The 23,013-nt window shown below is 45.8% G+C and overlaps 1 protein-coding gene across 5 annotated transcripts in view; it reads left to right on the forward strand.

The window, feature by feature from the left end:
• Nucleotides 1-206: 206 nt before the first annotated feature.
• The window catches only part of Fam13c (family with sequence similarity 13 member C), a 98,696-nt gene continuing 75,889 nt past the window's right edge, over nucleotides 207-23,013 (forward strand). For 4 of the 5 annotated variants that reach the window (XM_005360157.3, XM_005360158.3, XM_026785751.1 and 1 more), the window contains exons 1-3: nucleotides 419-576; nucleotides 8,860-8,916; nucleotides 10,941-11,139. In XM_005360157.3, the coding sequence (XP_005360214.1) occupies nucleotides 515-576; nucleotides 8,860-8,916; nucleotides 10,941-11,139 (318 nt within the window). In that variant the 5' untranslated portion in view covers nucleotides 419-514. The other variant, XM_005360159.3, reaches the window with a different exon arrangement.

A 23,013-nucleotide genomic window follows, 5' to 3' on the forward strand; every position in this document is an offset into this window, starting at 1 on the left:
TCTCCTTTTCTATCTCTCCTTGCTTTTTTCTGGGAGATGGATTCATCTTTGAGCGTTTGCACCCTTCGGGTGGGGTGGGGGCTGGGGAGGTAACTAGCCATGGGAGGCGGGCATTGCATACATTGGGGCGCGGTGCGGGATGTGTGTGTGTGTGGGAGGTATCTGTTTTGCCCGCCCAGGCTGAGGTAGCAAGCTCAAGCCGCTTGGACTCCTTGCAGCTCCTACCGGGGTTGCGCGGAGCCTCTCTAGGTTCCTGCAGCTGCAACCTCGGGTTTCACGCCGCCGCGCCCCGCCCCATAGTCCCCGCAGCCTCGCGGGCTGCTGGGCTTTGTGGTTCGCCGCTGCCGCTGGGCCCCTGCTGGGGGTGTCGTCAGGAGCATGTGCAGACAGCAGCCCAAGGTAGAGCGAGCGTGTCGGGCAAGCCCTGAGACTTGTCTGGCAATGCCATGTTTGTGTGCGTGCTCTAACTCGGGGAGAGCAATTAGGGAGACGGCTCCCCGGCCGGACTTGGCTCATGTTTTCTTGTTTCTGTTTCAGCCTTCAGGATAATTCCTTCGGCAGCGCCGCTGTAACTGAGTAAGTGATTCTTGCCATTACAATCGACTTGCATGCTTGTTTCCGAAGCAACTGTGGTGAAGGTACCCACCGTCCCCAGCCCCTCTTCCCAGGCGATGCATTGTCTCCTGGAACCTGGGACTGCGAGGGTGGCAGGGCCCACAAACCTCTCACAGGTTGCAGCCAGTATTTTAGCAGCTGTATGTGGGGGTATGGTGTGTGTGTGTGGGGTAGGTATTAAACCTAGCTGATTACTGGGGGAGACTCTGTGTCCCAAAATATGCAATCTTGGAGCTTAGCTTTTTTTTTTTTTTTTATCTATGTGACATGTCAGAAAGGAAGCTTGGTTTTGTTTTGCCAACATGCGTGTCAGTTTTCATGGCATGCGTGCGGTGTACGTTGACCCCCAACTAGATGGATGCCAGAGGACTGGAGGTTAATTCCATCACGTTTAAACAGGGGAAACTTATTGTCCCTCCGTGTGTACAGATTTTTGAGACACGGTGCGGTAAACTTTTCTAGATGCCTTTTGTCATTTTTTTTTTCTCATCTGACCTCAATAATATGACCAGAGAAATGCCTTACCTGATGCTTAGGGCAACTAACAACAAACTGGAGGATGGGGAGTGGTGTTTTATTCAAGGCCAGCCCACACAGGTTTTTTGTTTGTTTGTTTGTTTTGATATTTATAGTGCTTCATTTTTATTCTGGTCATCTCTTCCTTATTATTTTCTTGAGACTATAATCTATCTGTTTATCTATCTATCTATCTATATCAGAAATTAATGTGGTAGTATATTTTTTCTGGCACTATATGTGATATTTACATATAGCTGGGTGTATAAACTATATGTATCCCACCTAGCCGTCTTATCATAAGGATATTTGTGTTTACTTTGGGGATCTTTGGCTAAAAGTCACTCTGGAAAAGCTTTGAAAGAAGGCGTGTGCCAAGTTGTGTATTCTGCTACTTAAAAACATGCGCGTTTCAAACAGAAGCCACAAGTTGACTTGGGAGCTATTTGGGAGATACCTGGACAGTGCATAGAGCATCCTCTGGGTTTTGGAGTCTACCATTGTTGCAGGGACTTGGAGAGGAAGGCCGAGGTTCCACTGTGCTCCCTGGGGCCTCTTTCCCAATTGCCTTTGCTCATCTGTTTGGTTTACTATTGTCATAGGGACCCTCTTTGAGCTCCCCTAAGTGGGGATTCTTTAAAAGGAAGACCAGGTAAACTTTCCAAGATGCAGTATGGCCTGCCCTCTGGGGCAGTGGTAGCAACATTGCTTTGCCACTTTGCCTCTCTATAAAAGGCTGAGAGAAGAGGAGAGATATATCGGTGGACCAAAGATGAGGCCTGGGTTTCCTGGTTCAAGCAGTCGGATACCTACCGACTCTTTGCCCCTGCTGGACTTGCTGGCACTATGTGCTTTCTGGGCTTGATTCTCAGGTGCCTTATGTGGCTAGAGTCAGCCCCAGTCACAGGCCCAGGCGCTTCAAGACAGAGACATTTAGTTCCAGATTTCATATGGGTTGCGGGGTGTGTGTGTGTGTGTGTGTGTGTGTGTGTGTGTGTGTGTGTGTTGTGGTTAAATGCTGGGGAGACTGTCGTGTCTCATCCTTGGATACTCCCCAAGGAGTTCTGGTTGCATAAGATCACGTTGTTACTTTTAGCGAGGTGACAGCGGTTCCTTTTAAAAGGCTGTGAGTGGTGACTGGGAAGCCATCTGGTTAATACAAGAATCGAAGGCACTGACAGGGTACCAAAAGCGTCACAGGTCTGACAGGGCAGAGAGGAGGGGCGTCTTAAACCAGTGGTGGTCAAATGCAACATTGTTTTTTAGTTCTCCCCTCAATAATATGAACCTATTCTTGGGTCTGTGGGCACAGTCCCTTAGCCAGCAGGAAGGAGGGTGCTATCCCAAGGCACAGATGTAGCAGGTGCCCTGGAAGTGTTTGGTTGAGATGTTGGTGTACTCTGAGGATGTTCTGATGTTTCTGAGATGAGCAAATGTCGTCAACCTCCTGCCCCCACCCTTCTCATTGCCTCATCCCCACACCACTGAGAGCCTTTCTTTTGGCTTGAGGTCTATGATAGTGGGCCCTATTAAAATGTAAGTGAAAAACCCTGTGTCTTGGAAGGTGTGTCCACATAGTCATTAGTGTTTCTAGTGTTTCCTATTGAGTTGTTTTTATCAGGTAGTCCAATCTGAAAGGATGCTATTTGGCCAGTTTGTATGTGTGCACTTGTGTGTGTGTGTGTGTGTGGTGTGTGTATGCGTGTGTGCGCGCATGCGCGTGCATACACGCATGCACGCACACATGAAGTTGCCTGTGGAGGTCAGAGGTTAACGTCCTGTTCTCTTCCTTTTATCTCATTGGAATTCATCTCTCACTGCACTTGGAGTTCATGGATGGATAGGACTGATGACTAATGAGCTCTGGGAATCCTTTTGTCTCCATTCACCCCAGCCCTGGGGCTTTGTATGCACCACCACTCTGATCGACTTTTTTTTTTTTTTAAGTTTATTTATTTTGCATATAATATGCTGCTGGCATGTATGCCTACATGTCAGAAGAGGGCACCAGATCTCATTACAGATGGTTGTGAGCCACCATGTGGTTGCTGGGAACTGAACTCAGGTCCTCTGGAAGAGCAGCCAGTGCTCTTAACCTCTGAGCCATCTCTCCAGTCCTCTGATGGACTTTAAAGTGGTTTCAAACTCAGGTCCTCATACCTGAACCTCAGACAATGCTCAGTGGCCCATGCCCAGGCCTGCCCAGCGGGAGGTCTTGGGAGAGTCAAGGAGAGCGGAATTGGAACTCAAGGGCAGACTATCCTCTTCTTGGTTTTTCTCAGGCCTTGTGATGCCTGTGTAGGTCTGGGTGGATTTAACTCAGTTTTATATACGACCTCCCTCCCTCCCAACATCCGGGTGGCCTTAGCTGTTTGGCTACATCTGCAGCATCTTCTCAAGAAGGGTTGTTTTCAAAGTCTCTTACTGGGTGACAGTCTGTAGCTTGGTGTCTCCCTTGCAAAAGTTCTGCCTAGTAGCCTCTAGGTATTGGTTTACAAAATGAACTGATCACCACTATCTGGGAAGGGGGTTAACTCTGCTGAAAAATATAGACTTGGGGCTAAGAGAGGACCTAAGATGTGTATTTGGATTGGAGTCAGGTCAGAGCTGGCTTGAGTTTTAGAAACCATTAGATGAAAATATTTTAGAAGCATACTAGTCAAGTGACTAGGCAGTGCTGTTTAAAAGTTTACATCACAAGGAGCAGGAGAGATGGCTCAGAGGTTAACAGCACTGGCTGCTCTTCCAGAGGACCCAGGTTCAATTCCCAGCATCCACATGGCAGCTCACAACTATCTGTCCAGTTCTAGAGATTCTGACAGCCTCATGCAGACAGACATTCAGGCAAAACCCCAATGCACGTGTCTTAGTTTGGGTTTCTGTTGCTGTGAAGAGACACCACGACCACAGCAACTCTTATAAAGGGAAACATTTATTGGGGTGGCTTACAGTTTTAGGGGTTTAGTCCATTATCATCATGGTGGGACATGATGGTGTGCAGACAGACATGGTGCTGGAGAAGGAGCTGAGAGCTCTACGTTTTGATCCATAGGGAACAGGAAGAGAACTGAGACACTGGGTGTGGCTTGAGCATATATGAGACCTCAAAGCCTGCCTCCACAGTGACACATTTCCTCTAACAAGGCCACACCTACTCCAAAGCTATACCTCCTGGTAGGGCCACTCCCTGTGAGTTTATGGGGGCCAATTATATTCAAAGGACCAAAGCATATAAAATAAAAATAGATAAAAAAAAATAAAGTTTACAGTATAGGGCATACAAGAAGCCCTGGGTTTGATTCCAAGCACCAAATAAAACTGGGTGGTGATGGTGGTGAACTCCTGTAATCTCCAGCAGTTGGTGGTAGAGGCAGGAGGATCAGAAGTTCAAGGTCATTTTTTGGCTACATAGCAAAGTTTGAGGCCAGCCTGGATTACAAGAGACATCTCAAAAAAAAAAAAAAAAAAACCCAAAAAACCAAAACAAACAAACAAACGCAACAGGCAACTGCCCCCAGAGGTTGACATTCTACCCTCAGAGCTGTTTGAGGCAGAGGCAGGGCCACTCTGCAGTCTGCTCTTCTCAGTCAGGTATTCCCGAGAGCACTGATGCAGGAGGTTCTGGGACCACACTGTGGGAAATTCCCTGAGAGGATTGCATCTCTGCAACTTTGCCTTCAGGGCTGTGGTGCTGCGGGGGTGGGGGTGGGGAGAAGAGAAACCATTTCTCTCAGCCAGCCCATCAAGTTGGGACCTCTCTTCCTGTTTAACCAGAGAAGATAACTTCTCATGGATATGTCTTTAGCTTCCACTATTCCAAGAAGTCTGGCTCTTTAGTCTCCTGCGCCTCAGGGAAAAGAGACTGGCAATGTCATGTGACTTTTGTCTGTGGACTTGGTGATGTGGGGCAGGGACAAGCAAGGTTCCCTAGAGTAAAGCCTTGGAATCCTGGCAATAGCTTGGCCTCCTTGGGACCGCGTTCTTTCTTAGCTGTCAGGCTGGCCTGAGAAGGTGCAGGCGTCATGTGGGCTGGGGACTGTGCGCTCTTTCCTTTTGTTTGTGCTTGGCAGACTGAGCAAAGTAAAAGAGGGAGAAGAGAGACCACAGTTGGAGTTGTTGGGGAGATGTCTGAGCCATCCCAGGTGATGCGCTCTGACGGCCTGCCGAGGAGAGCGACCCAGAAGTCACTTGCTGGAAGTGTCTTTAATTAACATTCTCTCCTTTTCACCATGGCCAACCAGAAGGAAAACATTCTCTTTCACAGTTCAGTCACACATAGACGTGTGACTTCAGCGACTTCCAGAAAGCTTCCGTGAACCCTGTCAGGGCTGACATTTTCTATTTTGTCTAAAGCACGCTGGCCGTAAAATGTGAGTGGTTAGCCACTTGGTGGCGGAGATCCGCTGTGACAAGGCCCAATAGCAAGACCATCAGGACATTGCTACGTTATTGCAAGACTTGAAATGTCTCTCTCATTGAATTCACACTTGTTAAAATATATACACAACATACCATGTTTCCAAACAGCTATTTCTGAATACACCATCCTGATGGACTATTTCTCGCTTTTGAGTCCATTTTTCAGTTAGTATCTAAAGTAACAAGTTTGCTTGTAGTATTAACTTTAGTGGGTTGTTCCCCATCCCTCCCCTCATCTCTCTGCCCCCCCCTTTCCATGTCCACATCACGTGTTCTGTTCTTTTCCCCGTTATGGACTTTTTCTAGTTTCCCAACCTCAGCCCTACTCTCTCCTGCATAAATACACATATATAAAACTTAGAAGTCAGGATCTACCTACGTAATGTTTGTTTTTCTGAGCCTAGGCTACCTTGATTAATATAATATTTTTGTTTTGAGGACCTAAGAGGGAGATCATAAAAAGGATTGGCCTTTAAACTCTCCGTGTGGTATAACAGTATTGTTAGAGAACACCGTGCCTGTGTCAGTTGGTCACTTAGTCTGAGTTAATGGTCTTCCAGAAGTGGGGAGCCATGATTGTGGTTTCCTGTAGCAGAATCCAGTTTCGTAACTAGGCCGGCATTGTCCCTTTATAGGACCCTCCTGGGCAAAGACAAAAATGAGATGCTGATTGGGTGGGGGTTGATGGTCCCTAGTAAAGCAGTGGAGAATTCTGCCTCGCTCAAGGAGCAGGGATGAACTCCAAGGCCAGTGAGGACATCGATTTCCAACGCTGGACCTATGGTCTTGAACTTGTGTGTCCTGAGCAGCAATTGGCTGTTGTTTAGGAGATATTTCTGTTCTACTAATTTGGTCCAGCCTGATGGCCCAGAAGTCACCTGCTCTGGTGCTAAATTTCCATCCTTGGGCCATCGTGATTAGAGGGGGAAACGATCATTTCCAGAAGAGAAACTTCCAAGTCCTCAGGCAGCATTACTGAACTCGGGGGCTGGGACTGGGGGCTGGAATTCTTAGAGGTGAGAAGTCTAGGTTTCTACATTGTGAGACTTTCTCTCTTTCACTCTCGGAAAACATTGTCATTCACATTGCAAAGCCTCCGTGAACTACGTTTGAATACTGATGATGGGGCAGTGTGTAAAACTTGGGAACTGAGTTGCTATTTCTCATGAGATAAATAGAGTAGAGCTATTGGTAGTCAAAAACAGAAGAGAGCCAAGAAGCTTAGAGTATTCCGTTAAAATGAGCACTTTGTTAACTCGACCAACTTTATTTTATTGCCACAGGGAACGGAATATTCTCTTAGATAAAGAGGGCTCAAGTCTGTAGGTGGCCTTTGTATAATTCACTACAAAAGCCATAATTTAAAAAGAGACTGTAAGAGAAGAGAACAGGAGCTTTCTTTAGTTAATTTGTGGACTAATTATACAGCGTTTCCAGTGATGAATATTTAAATATGTTATTTAATGTAGCATAAGCACTGTATTATATTTGTGCATATGTATTTATTTGTTTTATTTTCGCCTACTCAACTACATTGAGTATCTCAGAACAGGATCCAGATCCTTTGAAAACCTTGTATCCTTTAGAAAAAAATGTTACTTTGAGTATAGCTATATCAAACGTGTCTGCATCAAGAACAGAAGTAGGGAAGAAGGGAGCCAGCACATGATAACTTCAATAGGAATTTGACGTTGCTATCACTTGTTTACCTCAGTGAACTGGACATTAAAATAAAGCACAGCGGTCCGTTCTTAACCTTAGAAAATGTAAGACACATTGGTCCAACTTTTCTCACTGCTGTGGCGTGACACCTCGACCGAAAACCACTTAACAAAGGGCTGATTTTGGCTCAGAATCTGAGGGACGGTCCATCGTAGTGGGCAAGGCGCCAGACGGGAGCTTGAGGAAGCAGATCACATCGCATCTTGTCTGGAAGCAGGAAGAGATGGATGTTGATCCTCAGTTCACTTTCTCTCGGTCTCGGTCTCTAGCCCCTGGAATGGTGCTGCCCACAGTCAGGCTGGGTCTTTTCACATCAATTAACCTACTCTAGAAACTTCCGTCAAGTTGGCGATTACAGTTAGCCATCACAGAAGGTGAATTGAGCACCTGGGAAGCAGTCCATGTTAATTAATAGCCATTGGTTCTGTTGTTTAAACTCCTCGGTTATTCTGCCGGGGGAGCAGAGTCATCCACAATGCTGCACTTGGGAGCCATGATGGTGTCCCTAGAAAAAGAACTGACAGCGTTTCTCTGAGTATAGTTATGGCTATAGCTGTTGCCTGCAATAAGAAACCAATTCAAAGGGTCTCAGATGCACAAAATACACCAGAACCAAAGGAGGAAGAGTAAACATTTATGCGTTAAAATGAACATCGTTATAATGGTGTGTGTGGATCTTGCTGGGAAGGTTCCTGTTCAGTACTGGTCCCTCCTACTTTTGTCAGTGCGGGGTGGATGGGAATGGAAGATGGGAAAATGTTCCAGGGTGGGGCTGGGCGAGGCAGGATGAATGGCTGAGAAGTGGAACAGAGATTCCCTCTTACTTAGGGACAACAACACTCTTACTGTAGGTCCCCTCGGGGAGTAGGGGACATCAGGGATTTTTTTTTTTTTCTTTTTAATGTGGAAGAGCCAAGTCTTTTTCATCAGGTTAGTTAGGAAGTCTTGTGAAAAAGAGAAAGTCCAAGGCCAGTGGTTGCTGTTGTGGCATGGGGCACAGGACAGAGTGCCTGATGCAGAGGATTGTGGGATCTCTCTTGAGAGCAGTCCTCTTGGTGTCTGACGTCCTCCTGGGAGCATCTTGGTATTAGTGAGCTCTCACACCTCCTTAGACCAGTGGTTCTCAACGACCCTTTCACAGGGGTTACCTAAGGCCATCTGCATATCACATGTTTACACTACAATCCGTAACAGTAGCAAAATTAGTTACAAAGTAGCAAGCAACTAATTTTGATGGTTGGGGGTCACCAGGACATAAGGAGCTGTGTTAAAGGATCGTAGTAGTAGGAAGATTGAGAAGCACTGGTTTAGATGACGTCTAAGTCGCGCTGTGGAGGTGAAAAGTCAAAGCTAATTTGATGTTTTCGGCTTACGTGCTTTGACTGGCACGCTGGTGTCGTATCGTGGCCTGACAGACATCAGAAACTGGAGCTGGGTGTTTGTGGTTCTGTGTCCTTCGGGGAGACAGTGGTGAGGATCACCGTGCAACGTAATTTTCCATGCTAATCTTGACACGACTCTAGATTACTGCCACGTCTACCGTGGTAGACCTTTGTGTCTGACGCGCTGTTCTCCCTGTCGTCTCAGGTGTGAGGACGGTACGGTCTCTTTACATGAAGACGAGGACGACTGCTCTGGGCTCAGGTATGACCCGCCCTTTGTTCTGATTTGTAACAAGTGACCCTCTGGATCTGGAGTCTCTTTTGGGAACCCAAACATCTTTTCTTCAAAGTGTGCTTCTGAGCCGAGTATGGTGGTGTGAATTCCAGACCCTTGAACAGACCCTTGAACAGAAAATGTATTCGTTACATTTGACAATGCGCCCTCATCCCTAGTCACTAAACATGTATTGACTGTCTTGGACCCCGTTATGGAGGGTTCTGGATTCCGACCTTGATGAGGAACAAATGCTCCTAGAAAGGATGTTGTGGCTTCCTTTCCCTGGTAGGCACTTGAGTAGATAGCATAGCGCCCCACTTCACCTCGCTACAGGCTGTAGAATTCACTGGAATGGGCTAAGTTCCCAGCCCTGGCTTGCCTCTAATGTCTAAAGCCATTAGTGACATGTAAAAAAGTGTGATTGTTAACAACTGGGTCACCAGCACTGTCCCCCGCCCCAGCTTCTTACCCTTACTTATTCTTGTTGGATATGCCACCTGCGACTTGACTGGCAAATCACCAGTCCTGGTGGCTTCTCCTCACCCCCACCCCCACCTTCTCAACAGCTTAGTGAGTTCAGTCATCACCTGCAGGAAGGTGTGTTGCGTGGTGGGTCTGGTGGGGGACCTTCCCTCCCTGGACTTCCCTCTCTGGCTTTATGTGTCTGAGCAGCTGGGGACTGTTGCTTCCTATTGTACCCTTACCACAGTGCTTTCTTGGGTGAAGGGGGCAAAAATGCCCAGGAAGTAGCTGCTTCTGGTGAATTGCCAGAGAGTAAGGTTGGTGATATTGACCATGCAAACCTTAGAGTCTATGGCAAAGAATCCAATTCATACCCTCATTTCGTTATGGCTACGATTGCCTATTTGCTAGCTCTATGGAAAGTCGAATGCCTAGAGATTTAAGCGGGGCAGATGGTTTCAGGGGAGAACATTAGCCTTTGGGCATATTATATGGAACTTGGGCCATCCCTGCCAGAACTGAGTAGGGTGTGTGAGTGTGAGACTGGGAATTGAACCTAGGACCTTGACTAGGCAAGGCATTAACCGTACCACTAAGCCATATCCCTAGCTCCCTCTTCCTTTCTTGTGCTTTTTGTTAGGAGACAGAGCTCACTAAATTCCCAGGATGGACTTCAGGTTTGACCTTCCCGCCTCAGCTTCTGAAGTTGCTGGGATGGCAGGCCTGTGTCATTCAGCAGTAACTCATCCCTGGGGGAACCCCCACATTGGGATTGGGATCTTGTTCTATGTTGCATTCAAGGCATTGCTCAAAGGCCCTGCTAGGGGAAACACATCACTGGACTTAAAACTCATCTGGATGGCTTGCCTCCTCTCCAAACAGAGCCATGGTACAAACTCTCTTTGCCAATGGATAGGAAGCATCATGGCTCGAACCAAGAACTGGGTCCGGGAGACTGAGATCAGTCCGATGATTCTGCGAGTGTTTGAGTTGGTCTGTCTGCTAGGTGGGCTGCTTATAACCATAGCACTTTCCAATCTTAACCTGTAAATTTGGGATCTCAAGTACCTAGGCTGAAGGTCTCACGTTGTTATTGTGGGAGGGAAGAAGGATACACAGTGAAAGCCGGGCGTCTTCAAGTGAAGACTTAGATGCCCGGGAAGGGAGAGTGACAGGATGCATGGGGCTGTACTCAGTTGGCCCGAGGCCCTGGGTTCAATCCCTGGTACTGTGTAAATCAGGCATGGTAGTACCTATCTGTAATCCTAGCCTGTGGTGGGTGCAGGAGGGAAGATGGGATACAAAGTTCAAGGTCACCTTTGAATAATAGTGAGTTCAAGGCCAGTCTGAGATACAGAAGACCCTAACTTAAAAATTAAAAATAGAGAGAAACAAAAATGGCATTCACATTTCTTGAGTTCTTAGGCTTATAACATTTCCCCTTGCCTGGGTTCCCTCTGACTACAGCGTGGCAAATCTCATCAGCTCTTTTCATTACAGGTTTACCTATGTTGGGTCTGTTCTAAATTGGGTCTTTCTTCTTGCAGAGATGAAAACAATAAAGAGAACTACCCACAGGTGGGGGCTCGAATAGACGAGCTTGCTCCGCCCTTACACGAGGCCCAGCATGCGGAACAGACCCTGCTGCTGGATGGAGTGCTGAGACCCAGCATGGGTAACTTCAAGTCCCGGAAACCCAAGTCTATCCTCAGAGCTGAGAGTGGCCGGAACCACGGAGAAAGCCAGGTACGACTCCACTATCGGGTCTTGGTTGTGGAAAGGCCTCCCGGGTTCGATGAGCAGAGTGGGCTCATTGCTGTACCGTCAGCCAGGGTGTATGTGTCCTGAGATATGGTGACATTTGACGTAGGGGTCAAACCCAGGACTTCATGTATGCTAGGCAAGCATCCTACTAACTGAGCTTCCTCCGACCCCTGCCCCAGCTCCAAACTGGCATTTTGTTGGGGTTGTTTTGTTTTTTGAGACAAGATTTCTCTGTGTAACATTCCTAGCTGTACTGGAACTAGCTCTGGCTGGTCTGGAACTCACAGAGATCCGCCTGCCTCTGATTCCCGAGTACTGGGATTAAAGGTGTGCACTACCACCGCCCAGCCCCAAACTGCTTGCTTTTTTTGTTTTTTATTTTTTTTTATGATTTTTCAAGACAGGGTTTCTCCATGTAGCTTTTGATTTAGATCCTGTCCTGGAACTCACTCTGTAGACGAGGCTAGTCTCGACCTCACAGAGATCCGCCTGCCTCTGATTCTCGCCTACTGGGATTAAAGGCGTGCAACACCACCACCCAGCCCCAAACTGGCGTTATTAAACATGAGATTTTTATTGAAAGTTGCCTTATGTTCTTTGGAGAGGGCTTGGCGTTCATGCAAGATGATGTAGCCTTTGTGCAGACTTGGGGTCCCTTCACGAAAATTAGGAACCTCAGTTTGATCTCAAGCTTTTCTCCAGCTAAAACAGAGTGGCTTTGGATGCACAGCTATGGACGTTATGTTGTGTTGTATTTGGATGTAGTATTTGGTTTTCTAAAGTCAATAACTATTAAGATGGATGATGAATGAATAAAGCATCTTTCCTAGTACTTGCTAATAAGTTTATATGCCTATAAATGTGTTTTTTCTTTTGGAGACACGTTTCCTATGTAGCTCAGGCTAGCCTCAAACTCACTACCTTCCCACCTCAGCCCCCCGAGTGCTGGATGACAGACAGGTCACCACCACTCTCGGTTGATATTTTAAAAGCTTAACTTTTTTTCTTTTTTCTCTAGAAATACAGTAAAGAAAATAATCCTCTAATCAAAAAGTCCCCGATAAATTATGTCCTTAGAAGATACTAAATAAGTGTGACCTTTCACAATCCTACTAGGAAGTCCCTTTCTGACTCCAGAGTTGCATTTGTGATATGGTAAACATAACCTTTGGAACATGGTCGTTCCGTGTTAGTTGGGTTTGCTATCACTTTGTCACCTGAAAAGTAAAGCAGGAGGCTCAAGGTGTGCTGGGTTAATTACATCTTGCTGTCGGGTCCAGTTTGCAAACTGATATCGGGTCATCTTCTGTTAAAACAGCCTTGGCTGGGTAGCTTATTTGACTTGATTCCTTGTGCCTTTGCAGTTTTAGACTGTCGGCGTTGTGACCTCTGATTAGGCCCTTTGTTTTCCAGTGAGGCGCAAATACCCGTTGCATTGGGAAGCTGAGAGATTATTCCCCTAAGCTTAGACTTTCCTTGTGGAGAGAGGCAGGCACATGAAATAGCCCTCATTTCTGATAGGCTCGAGGTTCTAAATCCATGGCAGCATCTCCCTGCGAAGAAGGTTGAGCTGGGGATGCAGATTCTGAACTGACTAGTCCTAGGTGATGGGGTGGGGAAGGGATGGAGTGCGGAGGAAGGGTATCTGATCTGACATCTTCTAAGGTCACCTGTGAGACTTCAGGGTGGCCAAGCCACTCCTCCTCAGTGCCTTCCTTCTTGCTGTTCTTTAGTGTGGCCTCAAAGAAATGTCACTGTCATCACTTGTAATGAGGTGGCAATGGGCCATGTAATTCCCGGCCTGTTGCTGATTATAAGAAAGGTGGATGAGCTGACAGAGGCTCTCCTCAGAAGGCTGCACTGCAGTCCTGGTTGGAAGGTAGGCTTCCCAAGAGAAGTTAAATGCACTGTTCTCTTTCACCGAGCTTCATTCGCTGATACAACGTTGCAGGCAGGGTGTTGGTTGCATAATAGATTTTCCCAGTCATACATCCTGGTTAAGGGAAGACAGTTTATTATTGAACATATACAGATAGGCCCATTGTGGTGAAAAATTATGTATGTGGCATGAACTGCATGGGTTGGGGGCAGAGGAGCAGAGTCTGAGGCATCATTTTTAAATATTTCTTCTCGGTTCATATAAACACTGTGTGCTATATTGTTAGGGGTTAAAGGTTGGTAAAATTGACAAAGGAAGTCTATCTTTTCAGAAAATAGAAAATCAAAATGCTAAGTGAATAACTATGACAAAATCTCCCTGATCAGCCCACTTGGTCTTTATTTTTTGTTCCTTCTAGTAGTCTTGGGTTGGCTATGCCATGGAGCCATCAGCTTTTTGCTTGAAGTTTTAAAAACCCTGCTGTGGTCCACTGATGTCACTAGGGGTCTGTCACCCTTGCTCTGTCGTCTTTGAAGTGTCAAGTACTTGAACTATCTCGTTCTTCACCACGGACGTGCTTGAGATCATCCTTGGTCAAAGACACAAACTGGCTAAGTTCAACCTTAAGCCAACTCTGGGAGACCATCAACTGTCTGTAGACGACAGAAACTGGAGGAGCTGTGACAAACTGATCCCCAATAATTTTGAAATCTCAAAGTCTGCGGACCCATTATGCCAGCAATGCGAACAAGATACTATGTCCTCAAAAACAGAAATAGTGCCTTGAAGGATGATAATGAAGGCTATTGTCATGGAGCTGGGCAGCACAGCTTCTGATTTTTTTTTTTTTTTATAAAAATGGATGGACATAGTTCTTACACAGGGCAGAAAAATACCTTAGTCTACAACCTGATTCTAGAAAACAATACTAAGGATATCAGTGAAACAACACACTAGGCGGAAATAGGTCTGTATTTTTTATTAAGCTCCATAGGCCATCTGCCTTGCTTTTACCTAGGATATAATTGGGAAAGAATCCATTATGCAACTAGCATTTTGTCTGTGTTGTTACATTTGAGAATGAAGTTCATTGAATCAGATAGAACAGGCCACTTAGTCCTTCAGGGACTGTGACTTCTGATGTAATATGAGCTACAATACAACCCCACCCCCCTTCTGAAAACCAGTGGCTTAGTTGACTTAGATTCAAATGAAAAAGGCTACACAGGTTTACACAGTATCTGTGATTATCGCTGATCACACTTGGCCTTGGCTGTCCCGTGTAATGCCCCATCATGGCTTGGATAAATGTAGACAGAGCTATCTCACAAGGGATGGGGTTGCAAGGCAAATGTGACAGCCACGAGTTTTACCTTATGCTGCGGCGGAGAGTTCTGTGTATAAGACTATGGGTTCTTTGGAAGGGGGCTGGATCTGAGTGAGCATCCTTTCGCAACCGCGAATCCTGCCTGAAACCTCTGGCCTCAGAAAAGCCACTGAGTTCTAACTGCTTGTTTATGGGATTTTCATTGCCCCAAAGCATCCACGAACACCTACAGGAGTTAGCTTTTTTAAATTGAAAAGCGTTGTTCTGGAAGCTGAAGCGCCTCCCCCGTAGGCCTGTGGTTGCTGCGGGTTCAGAGTTTTCTGTTCGTGAAGTTGGAATGCACAGCCCTAAAGTTGCTCGGCGGTCGGATCCTAATCAGAGTGTTGGACTTGGGGGGAAAGTGAGGCCCCTCGCAATAGTTGACAGTGTGGCTTAATCCCCACTTTTCTCGCCTTTCTCTCAATAACCTCCATTTTCAGATGTAGCAGGTCCCCTTTGATGGGTCATGTTCTTATGTTACTTTGAGCATCCTTCTCTCTTGACCTTGGCCACAGGCATGAGAAGGAGGTGGAGAAAGAGGATCTGGAGGTCATCTTTGTGTATGGAAGTTTCAGATTTGTATCCTATTTAAATGATTCAGGAGGGGAAGGATTGGGTGTATTAACTGATAGAAGACCAAGAACCGTGGAGAGAGTGGAGGACTGGCTTCTAAGAAGCTGAAGCGTTTGAGATGAGAATGTCTATTTGAGCCACAGTTTTCCTTTGCGTTTGCTTATTCCTTTCTCTCCTAGACAAGCTCTGTGGGGAAAAACATGACTTGGACAAGGTCCCCTGAAGGAGTGGTCGCCTGAAAAGCCAAGTTTTAGGGTAACCGTTATAAAATTCCTTGATACGGTTAAAGTCAAAGCAAGATGTGCCCCTCTCTGCTCATCTTAAACCCTGGTCCGGCTGGAACCCAGGACCAGCATGTTCCTGTTTAGAAGTATCTAATCAGAGAGCAAACATTTCTTCCCAAGGAGGGGCGCTGACTCGATGTATGGATTATCCATCCCAGTGTTTTGTGAAAAATTAAAAGTGCTTGTTTTGAGTGTTGTAGAGATCAGAACAACCATCCTCCACAACATGATGTGGGAGGACTAAACCCGGGTGGCACAAGCCACTTCCTGTGTTGGCGCTCTAAGCTGTCCAGAGGCCTTTCGGTTTTAGTGCTGGGAGCTGGGAGTCTTGTCTTCCTTACCCCTCACCATCTGGCTCCGGGCTGCACCCCATCCGTATGTCCTCCCCTCTGGTGGCTATTTTAACAGAATATGAAAAGTAGGAGGCTCTGAGGAGAGCTTTTCTGCAGTGGGTTGTGGGCTGCCAGCCTCTTGCTAACCCACTTCCTTGGGGAGACCAGCTGTTTGGTCTGGCATACGGAAGCCTCGAGTTTCTCCTGTTTGCCTGCAGGGGGGTTGTTAACAGGCTGGCACGTGATCCAGATCTGCTTGTGAGTTTTTCGTTCTCATCCTTCTGCAGAAAAAAAAAAAGAAAAGAAAAGAAAAGAAGAGCTTTAAATACTTTCAGGCAAAATAACCTTTTAAATATTTACTGTATTTCTCTTTTTGGAAGATAGAGTTCTTATTGCAATCGACTCTAAATTAGAAGAAAGATAGTTTTCATTCTCTGCCACTGTCCCCTGCCATCACAAATCACAAAAATGCTCTCTCTGGCTATGGGTCTGTTTTCTTCTTCCTGAGTGTGTCGGTGAGCATGGACACACTATGGTTCCCTCATTTGCTTTGGGTGTGGGTCTTCACTCGTGGTTTCTGTTATATTATTTCTCACATATTATTTCACAGCTCTAGTATAGATGTTTTACTTCAATTCCCGCTGCAGCATAGATTTCCTGTGAGATCTTACTTACGGAAAAGAGAAGTGGACCTTTGGTTTATTTTCCCAGTTTTCGCTCCCTCTGATTGGAGGGAGACAGAGTGGCGATTCAGTGGCACGGAGCTCTGACAAGTGAAGCCAGCAGGTTGGTGTTTAGTTTACTGGCATCCTATGACAGGTGGCCAGCTTCATAAGCTTATCTTTGAATTAACAGTGTCTTAAGTCTTGAAGCCGATGGAAGGTGTTTCTAGAAAGGAACCTAGGATGTCTGTAAAGTAATTTCATCATGTTTTCAAAGTAGACAAATGCGTTATTCTGAATGACGTGAAGGAACCTGGAGAGATAAGCTTCATTGATTCTTTATGCATTAACTCTGAGAAATGTAAAAATCGAAAAGGAAAAAAAAATATACTCATGGAATGTCATTCAAAATGAAATAACTGAGCTAAAGGTTGTAAGTTCGCCATCAATGGGGATCTGAGAAACGTTACAGTGCGAGGAGCCACATCAACTTATGCTTGCAATGCAAGTTTCAGGATTTCCTTTAAAAGATGAAAAAGAGTAACTGGAGTTACAGCTCAGGGCTGACGAGCTGGCAGCTGAGCGTGTGAGAGGCCCTGGCTCCATCCATAACCCCTACTTCTCTTACACACACACACACACACACACACACACACACACACACACACACACACACCCCATAAGCAAATCATGCAGAACAGGAAAATATTGATGGTATAGCCAAGTGCAGCCATAGAGAATAGTGAGAACTTAACTCCGTGTACACACTGCCTGGAATAGTTAACAGAGAGGCAGATGGCTCCCACAAAGAGCAACTGTTAAAGTTAACCCCCTTTGCCCCATTAGATATATTTGTACATGTAAATAAAATCTTATTTTTTGGATCTTCTTTAAGTAGTTAACAGTTTCTATATTGCAATAACCATGTAAATTCAACCTAGAGTGAAGAATGATCAGTGCTTGAAAGAAGGGGGTCTCCTCTGTGCAGCTGCTCCATTGCACCAGCATCCCTCCATGGGCTTCCAGATTTGATGCTTTCACCCAAGAGTCCTTCAGTAAATCCCAGAGATGAACATTTGAGTAGCAGTGTACTGATGGAGTAAAGTGAATGGCCTGTAGGTACACCAACGGGTTATATTGGTTGTCAGCTTGATAGGACGCCATTGGGCATGTCTATGAGGCGTTATCTAGATTAAGGTATGAAGACGCACCCTAAATGCTCCCATTGGTTAACTGGATAAGAAGGAGAAAGTTGGTTGGAGAGCAGTCCTCATTTCTTTCTGCTCACCTGTCACCTAGCTGGTTGCATCACATGATTGGCCACCTCACGCTCCTGCTTCCCCCACTTCTCCATCATGATGGACTGAACCCTCAAACTGCGAGTCCAAACCAACTCTTCCTTATTGTGGCTTCAGTCAAGTGTTCTGTCACCCACAGTAACACAAGTAGCTGATTGGGGTGCAGATGGATAGACGTTCATGTGCCTCCTTAAGTACGGACTTCGTATGTGACAGGAAATCGAAGTCACTTTTTTTATGTGTCTTTTCTAGTTTTGCAAGATGCAGACGATCGAATTTCTCTTAAGTGGTTTTTGAGGGTTAGAAGGTGTGAGGGACATAGCTCAGCGCCTCAGCACTTGTCTAACACACAGAAACCCTGGGGTCAACCCCTACAAGTTAAAAACAACACAGGTAAGGTATAGAGTTACATGGTCAGCAACTTTTAGGGGTAAGGTCCAAGCAGTATATACCCATTTGGCTGAGTATACATTAAGCCCCACTAAATGAAGAATCCTGAATTGAACTAGGCCAGTAACTCAACCAACAACCTGGAACCTTAGTGATTTAGACCCACAAAGACAAACTTTTCGCACCTTCTATGTGACTCTTCTTGATTTGTGGAAGGGATCCTGTTCATGGAAGTCAGTCAGTAAGCTCTATTTAGAAAGAATACCTCGAACCAAGCACTTCTGGTTTGGGAGTCTCTGAGAAAAAGGATCTAGAGGCGCTTATGCCGACAACTCAAAGCTCCGGGGCTCCACAGGATTTGTATTCTCTCATAATTAATTGTCCAGAGCTGGTCACGTGCTACCCTGCTAATTACAACCCTGTAATGCACTGGACCAGGAAGTGACACCCTACACTATGGAGCTAGGGACAGGAAATGAGTGAAGGCCAGCAGCACACAGACTTTCACATTGTTTATTGGAAGGAGTCTCTAATGCAAAGGAGACTTTGTTAATTGGTCTTCCCCCACTTCTGCTCTATCAAAATACAGAAGTATTAATGATGCTAATGCCAAAGATTAGAAGAAAAGAACACCGACTAGCTTTGTTGTCCTGTTGTATTGTTTGAACAGGAGCTTGGGTTTTCTGCAGCATCCCATCAATGAAACCCTCCTGTTATTATTTCGAGGAACAAGATAAGTTGGTCTAGTTTCAATTCCTCTCCATTGCGGTGTGACATGTTAGAGCCCATGTCCATTACTTTTGCTGCTTTTCTTAAAGGGCAGAAAGTGGTTTTACTCTTGTAGAAGAGAGTCACTTTGGGTCATGGCAACTTTTGGAATAGGGACAGCTCTGGGGGTGTGTCATAATTCGGAAGCATTTGTATGTATGTATGTATGCATTTATTTATTTATTTATTTATTTATGGAGCAAGGTTTCTTTGTATATTCCTGGCTGTCTTGGCACTAGCTCTGTAGACCAAGCTAGTCTCGAATTCACAGAGATCTTCCTGCTTCTGCCTCCTGAGTGCTGGGATTAAAGGCGTGCACCACCACCCCCCAGCTTAGAAGCATTTTAAAATTTGGTCTAAAAAGATTACCTATAGGACGATGATCTGACCATTTGTATATTTGTCTAATGTGAGAGGTGGGCTCCTGCTTATATCCACGTGACAGTCCACAGCCTCCTGTACTCAGCGGCATGACCAAGAGCAGATTCTTCTTTCTCCAAGATGAGATGATGCTCTAGTAAGGGCTGGCAAAGCCTGTTCTGGGACTCGGAAGAAAACCTGTTTAGAAAGCCCGGATAGCAGAAAAACAATGAGCTGGTGTTTGGGGCAACTAAGACTTGCCATTCTAAACGTTGTCAAACATGGTTAGAGATGACTGTGTCAACTGTACGCCTCAGTTTGGGGCTCTGAGCTTTCTGGAAAGGTATAGTTGCCAGATGAAGTATAGAATGACTTACTAGATTTGAATTGCAGATAAATAATATTTTTAGAATAAATGCAGTCTAAATATTGTCCGCTATGGACTTAAAGTACTTAACATAAACTCAAGGTTTATCTGAAATTTAAATTCAGCTGAGAATCCTATATTTTATTTGCTAACTCTGGGAATCCATCAGGAGTAAGGAGCATGGTATTTGACCAAGCTGTTTTCTCCCAGGGTACACATGTGTAATGGTACCTCTGTCACTCCAGACCTACCAGAAGATAAAATTTTTTTATTTGGGGCTGGAGAGATGGCTGATTGGTTAGAAGTCTTTGCTGCTCTTGCAGAGGACCCAGATTCAGATTCTAGCACCGCATTGTGCAGCTCACAACTGCCTGGAAGTCACTCAAAGCAGTGTCTGTGTCTGACACCTTCTTTTGTCCTCTTGGGGGCGCTGCACTTACATATGCATAAAATGAAATCTTTATAAACAGTTTGTTTATCTTTTGAGGATAAAGGTGGTCTAGAAATGGTACTCAACAGTTTGTTGAAATCAAGACTTGTTCCGGCGTTTGTTTTCTTGGTAGGGTTTGGATTACATAAATACTCAGGGGGAAACCTGCCAACACTGTCAGGGTAAGGAGGTATCCAGAGGGGTTGAAACTCTTTATCCAGAGCTTTTAGGTCGCCCTTCTTATAGGATCCGCCTTGCCTAGGTGGTAGCTACGATGATGATGACGCAGTAAGAAGGCTGAGTTTTATGAGGAACTTCTATGTTAAAATGATAAAAAGTGACACAGTTTCTGCCCCAGAAAAATGGTTCCCTGCTTTGTACTAATCCTATTGAAGATAAGCAAGCAGCCAGCCAGTGTTTGGTGGCTTAGAAAACTGTGGCTTTTCACTGAGGCTCGCGTTGTGTGTGTGCTCACGTGTGAGGACTGCTGAACTTTTTGAAGCATTGTTGTCCCGTAGCTGCCTCCGGTGCAGCTATCTGATTGATGTTTGTGATCATGGGGGGACTTACCCTTCTCATCCAGTGAAACCCCGACTTTGTTTTCTAATAAATCTTCTTGTCATCCACGACCCTGGTGTCTTTATTGCTTCATAAGCCGTAGTCACCATTTAGGGATTTTTGTGTAGAGACAGGGCTGGGAAACGGCCCATGTGTTCCTTACAATGCTGAATTGCAGTGTTTGAATTGCTGGCTGGTAACGTCACGGGCCAGGGTAAGTTCCTGTAGCAAAGGGTCATGCAGGTATCAGATTTGTGGGACGTTTAGCTGCAACTAACATTAAACCCCAACAGGGAAACTCGAAACAAGGTTTAGAGCGAGGTCGGTTTGCCAGCTTGGCATAAGGTTGTGCTTGGCTGTTGAGAGTGTTTTAATTCAGAAAACGCTGGCCATCCTTAAGTATGACCCAGGAGAATTAGATGTCCAGGGACATCCTTGGCTGGTACAGTTTATGGCTTCATGGAGGACATGGTTCCAGTCCACCTCCTTTTCCTGTAAGCAGCGTCTTTGTCACTCTAGTGAAACTGACGGCTGACTCAGAAATGCCGACAGCCACCTAGAGACCAAGGTTCCCAACACTATAATTACTCATCAATGTTTAATTAACAAGATTCACTGTGACGTATCTATATATACATGCCCGGTCCACTAATCCTGTCCAGTTTCTTTTCCCCTACTCTCCCCCTTCGCTCTCTTCCGGTAGCTCTTGTTCTGTTGTGTTTGCATGTTTGGGAGAAAATGTGACAGTTATCTTTCTGTGTGGTGTATTTCACGTAACGTAGTATCTTTTGGCTCCATTTCTGCTTCGAAGGACCCGATTTTGTTCATTGTGTATTTATATTTATGTTTTTCCCACCCATGTGTTGGCGGCACATAGGTTCATTCCATATCATGGCCATTTTGAATAGCACTGTGGTAAGCATGGCAATCACCTTTCTTTTAATTTAATAATTTAGTCTTATCTGTTACATACAGGGACTTTGATGACTCTGATCTTTTCTACCTGTGAAGAAAATAAAAAGAAAGCAAGCAAAAGACAAACAACAATAATAATAATAGAAAAAAAATAAACAAAAACCCCTCTGTTAAATTGCTAAAGTTCTTACTCATTTTGCTAAACAAACAAACAAAATCCCCAAATCTAAAACCCCAACAGCGAGGGGAATTTGGAATCATTTCTGGTGGGGGCGATGTCTGCAGGAACAAGGGTTGGCGATGGGAGGAGCCGGTGGGCCATGTGCTGAGTCAGAATCATGGCGACTCCAGAGGGCGCTGTTCCGTCAAGCCAGTAACAGGTAGTCAGTCCGCTGTGTGCAGACTGGGGCCGTATGTTGGTTGGTACTGGTCCTTTGGCGACACCAAGACGTGCTAGGAGATGAGCAAAGCACACCGCTGTCCTGAGGGATTCTGCGTAGTAAAGGGAGGGAAGAAGAAAGCCGCTGGTGGTGCCGGAATTTAGCCTCCCTGCTCTCTGGCCGCCGTGACGCGAGCTGTCCTCCCTGCCGCATGCCAAATAAACTCACCTTCTGCTCAGGTTGTTTGCCAGACAAGGAAGTGACCTCACAGCGATGCAAAGTGACCAGTGCTAGTGGCCTCAAGGTAGACTCAGGGTTGGCAGTCCGTGTGGAGAAGCCGCGGAGGCTCAAGATGGATCTGTCAGAGGCTCTAATCTCTGGGCAGGAGGAGGCACAAAATTCTGATTCTAAATGTCACGAAAGTCTTTGCAGTGTGTAGTAGGGAGCTGCGGGTCTGCTTTTCGTCCCGCCCGGCTCCCGCACGGCTAGCTTTACACCAGAAATAACAACACAGAAACTGTATTCTTTTAAACACTGCTTGGCCCATAGCTCTAGCCCTTACTGGCTAATTCTGATATCCCGATCAATCCATTTCTAATAAACTATGTAGCACTGGTCTTACCGGGAAAGATTCAGCATGTCTGACCTGGCGGCTTGCTTCATCGCCTGCGTCTGCCAGGGAGAGAGGAGCATGGCCTCTCTCTGAGGCGTCTACCTCACTTCCTCTTCCTCCTAGCATTCTGTTCTGTTTACTCCTCCCACCTATGTTTTAACCTATGAGGCCAAGCAGTTTCTTTATTACTTAACCAATGACCTTCCTCCATCAGCAGTGTCCATTTAAATTTTTTTTTTCAAAACTCGTCGCTACCATAATTCTTAAACATTATTTTACTTTCCTAACGTGAACATTCAGGATTTGGGTTTTAAAAATGACCCAACCGGAGTTTACGATGGTATCTGCTTATGGGATGAGAGCCTCTGAAGACATTTCCCTGACAAATTGCTTTCAGAGTTGGTTTACATTGACTGCCTCTGACTCATGGTCTAGGAGGTTTCTATGACTCATCTCAGAGTTCTGGTGCTGCGGGCATCTCTGCACCTGCTCCGTCTTGACACTGGCTTCTCCTCTGTGAGTCTTTGGGCAGCCTTATCCCGGGTGTCAGAAGCAATAACTCATTTAATTCTCATGACTACCCCTGGAGGTACATTGGGTCCCAGATTCCCTTTCTGCAGCAGAGGAAATGGAAGTCATTGGCTCCAGGCCGTAGCAAGTGAATGAGAGGCTGAACGGTTC

Source organism: Microtus ochrogaster, linkage group LG2 (assembly GCF_000317375.1).
Source record: "Microtus ochrogaster isolate Prairie Vole_2 linkage group LG2, MicOch1.0, whole genome shotgun sequence".
NCBI classification, from domain to species: domain Eukaryota; kingdom Metazoa; phylum Chordata; class Mammalia; order Rodentia; family Cricetidae; genus Microtus; species Microtus ochrogaster.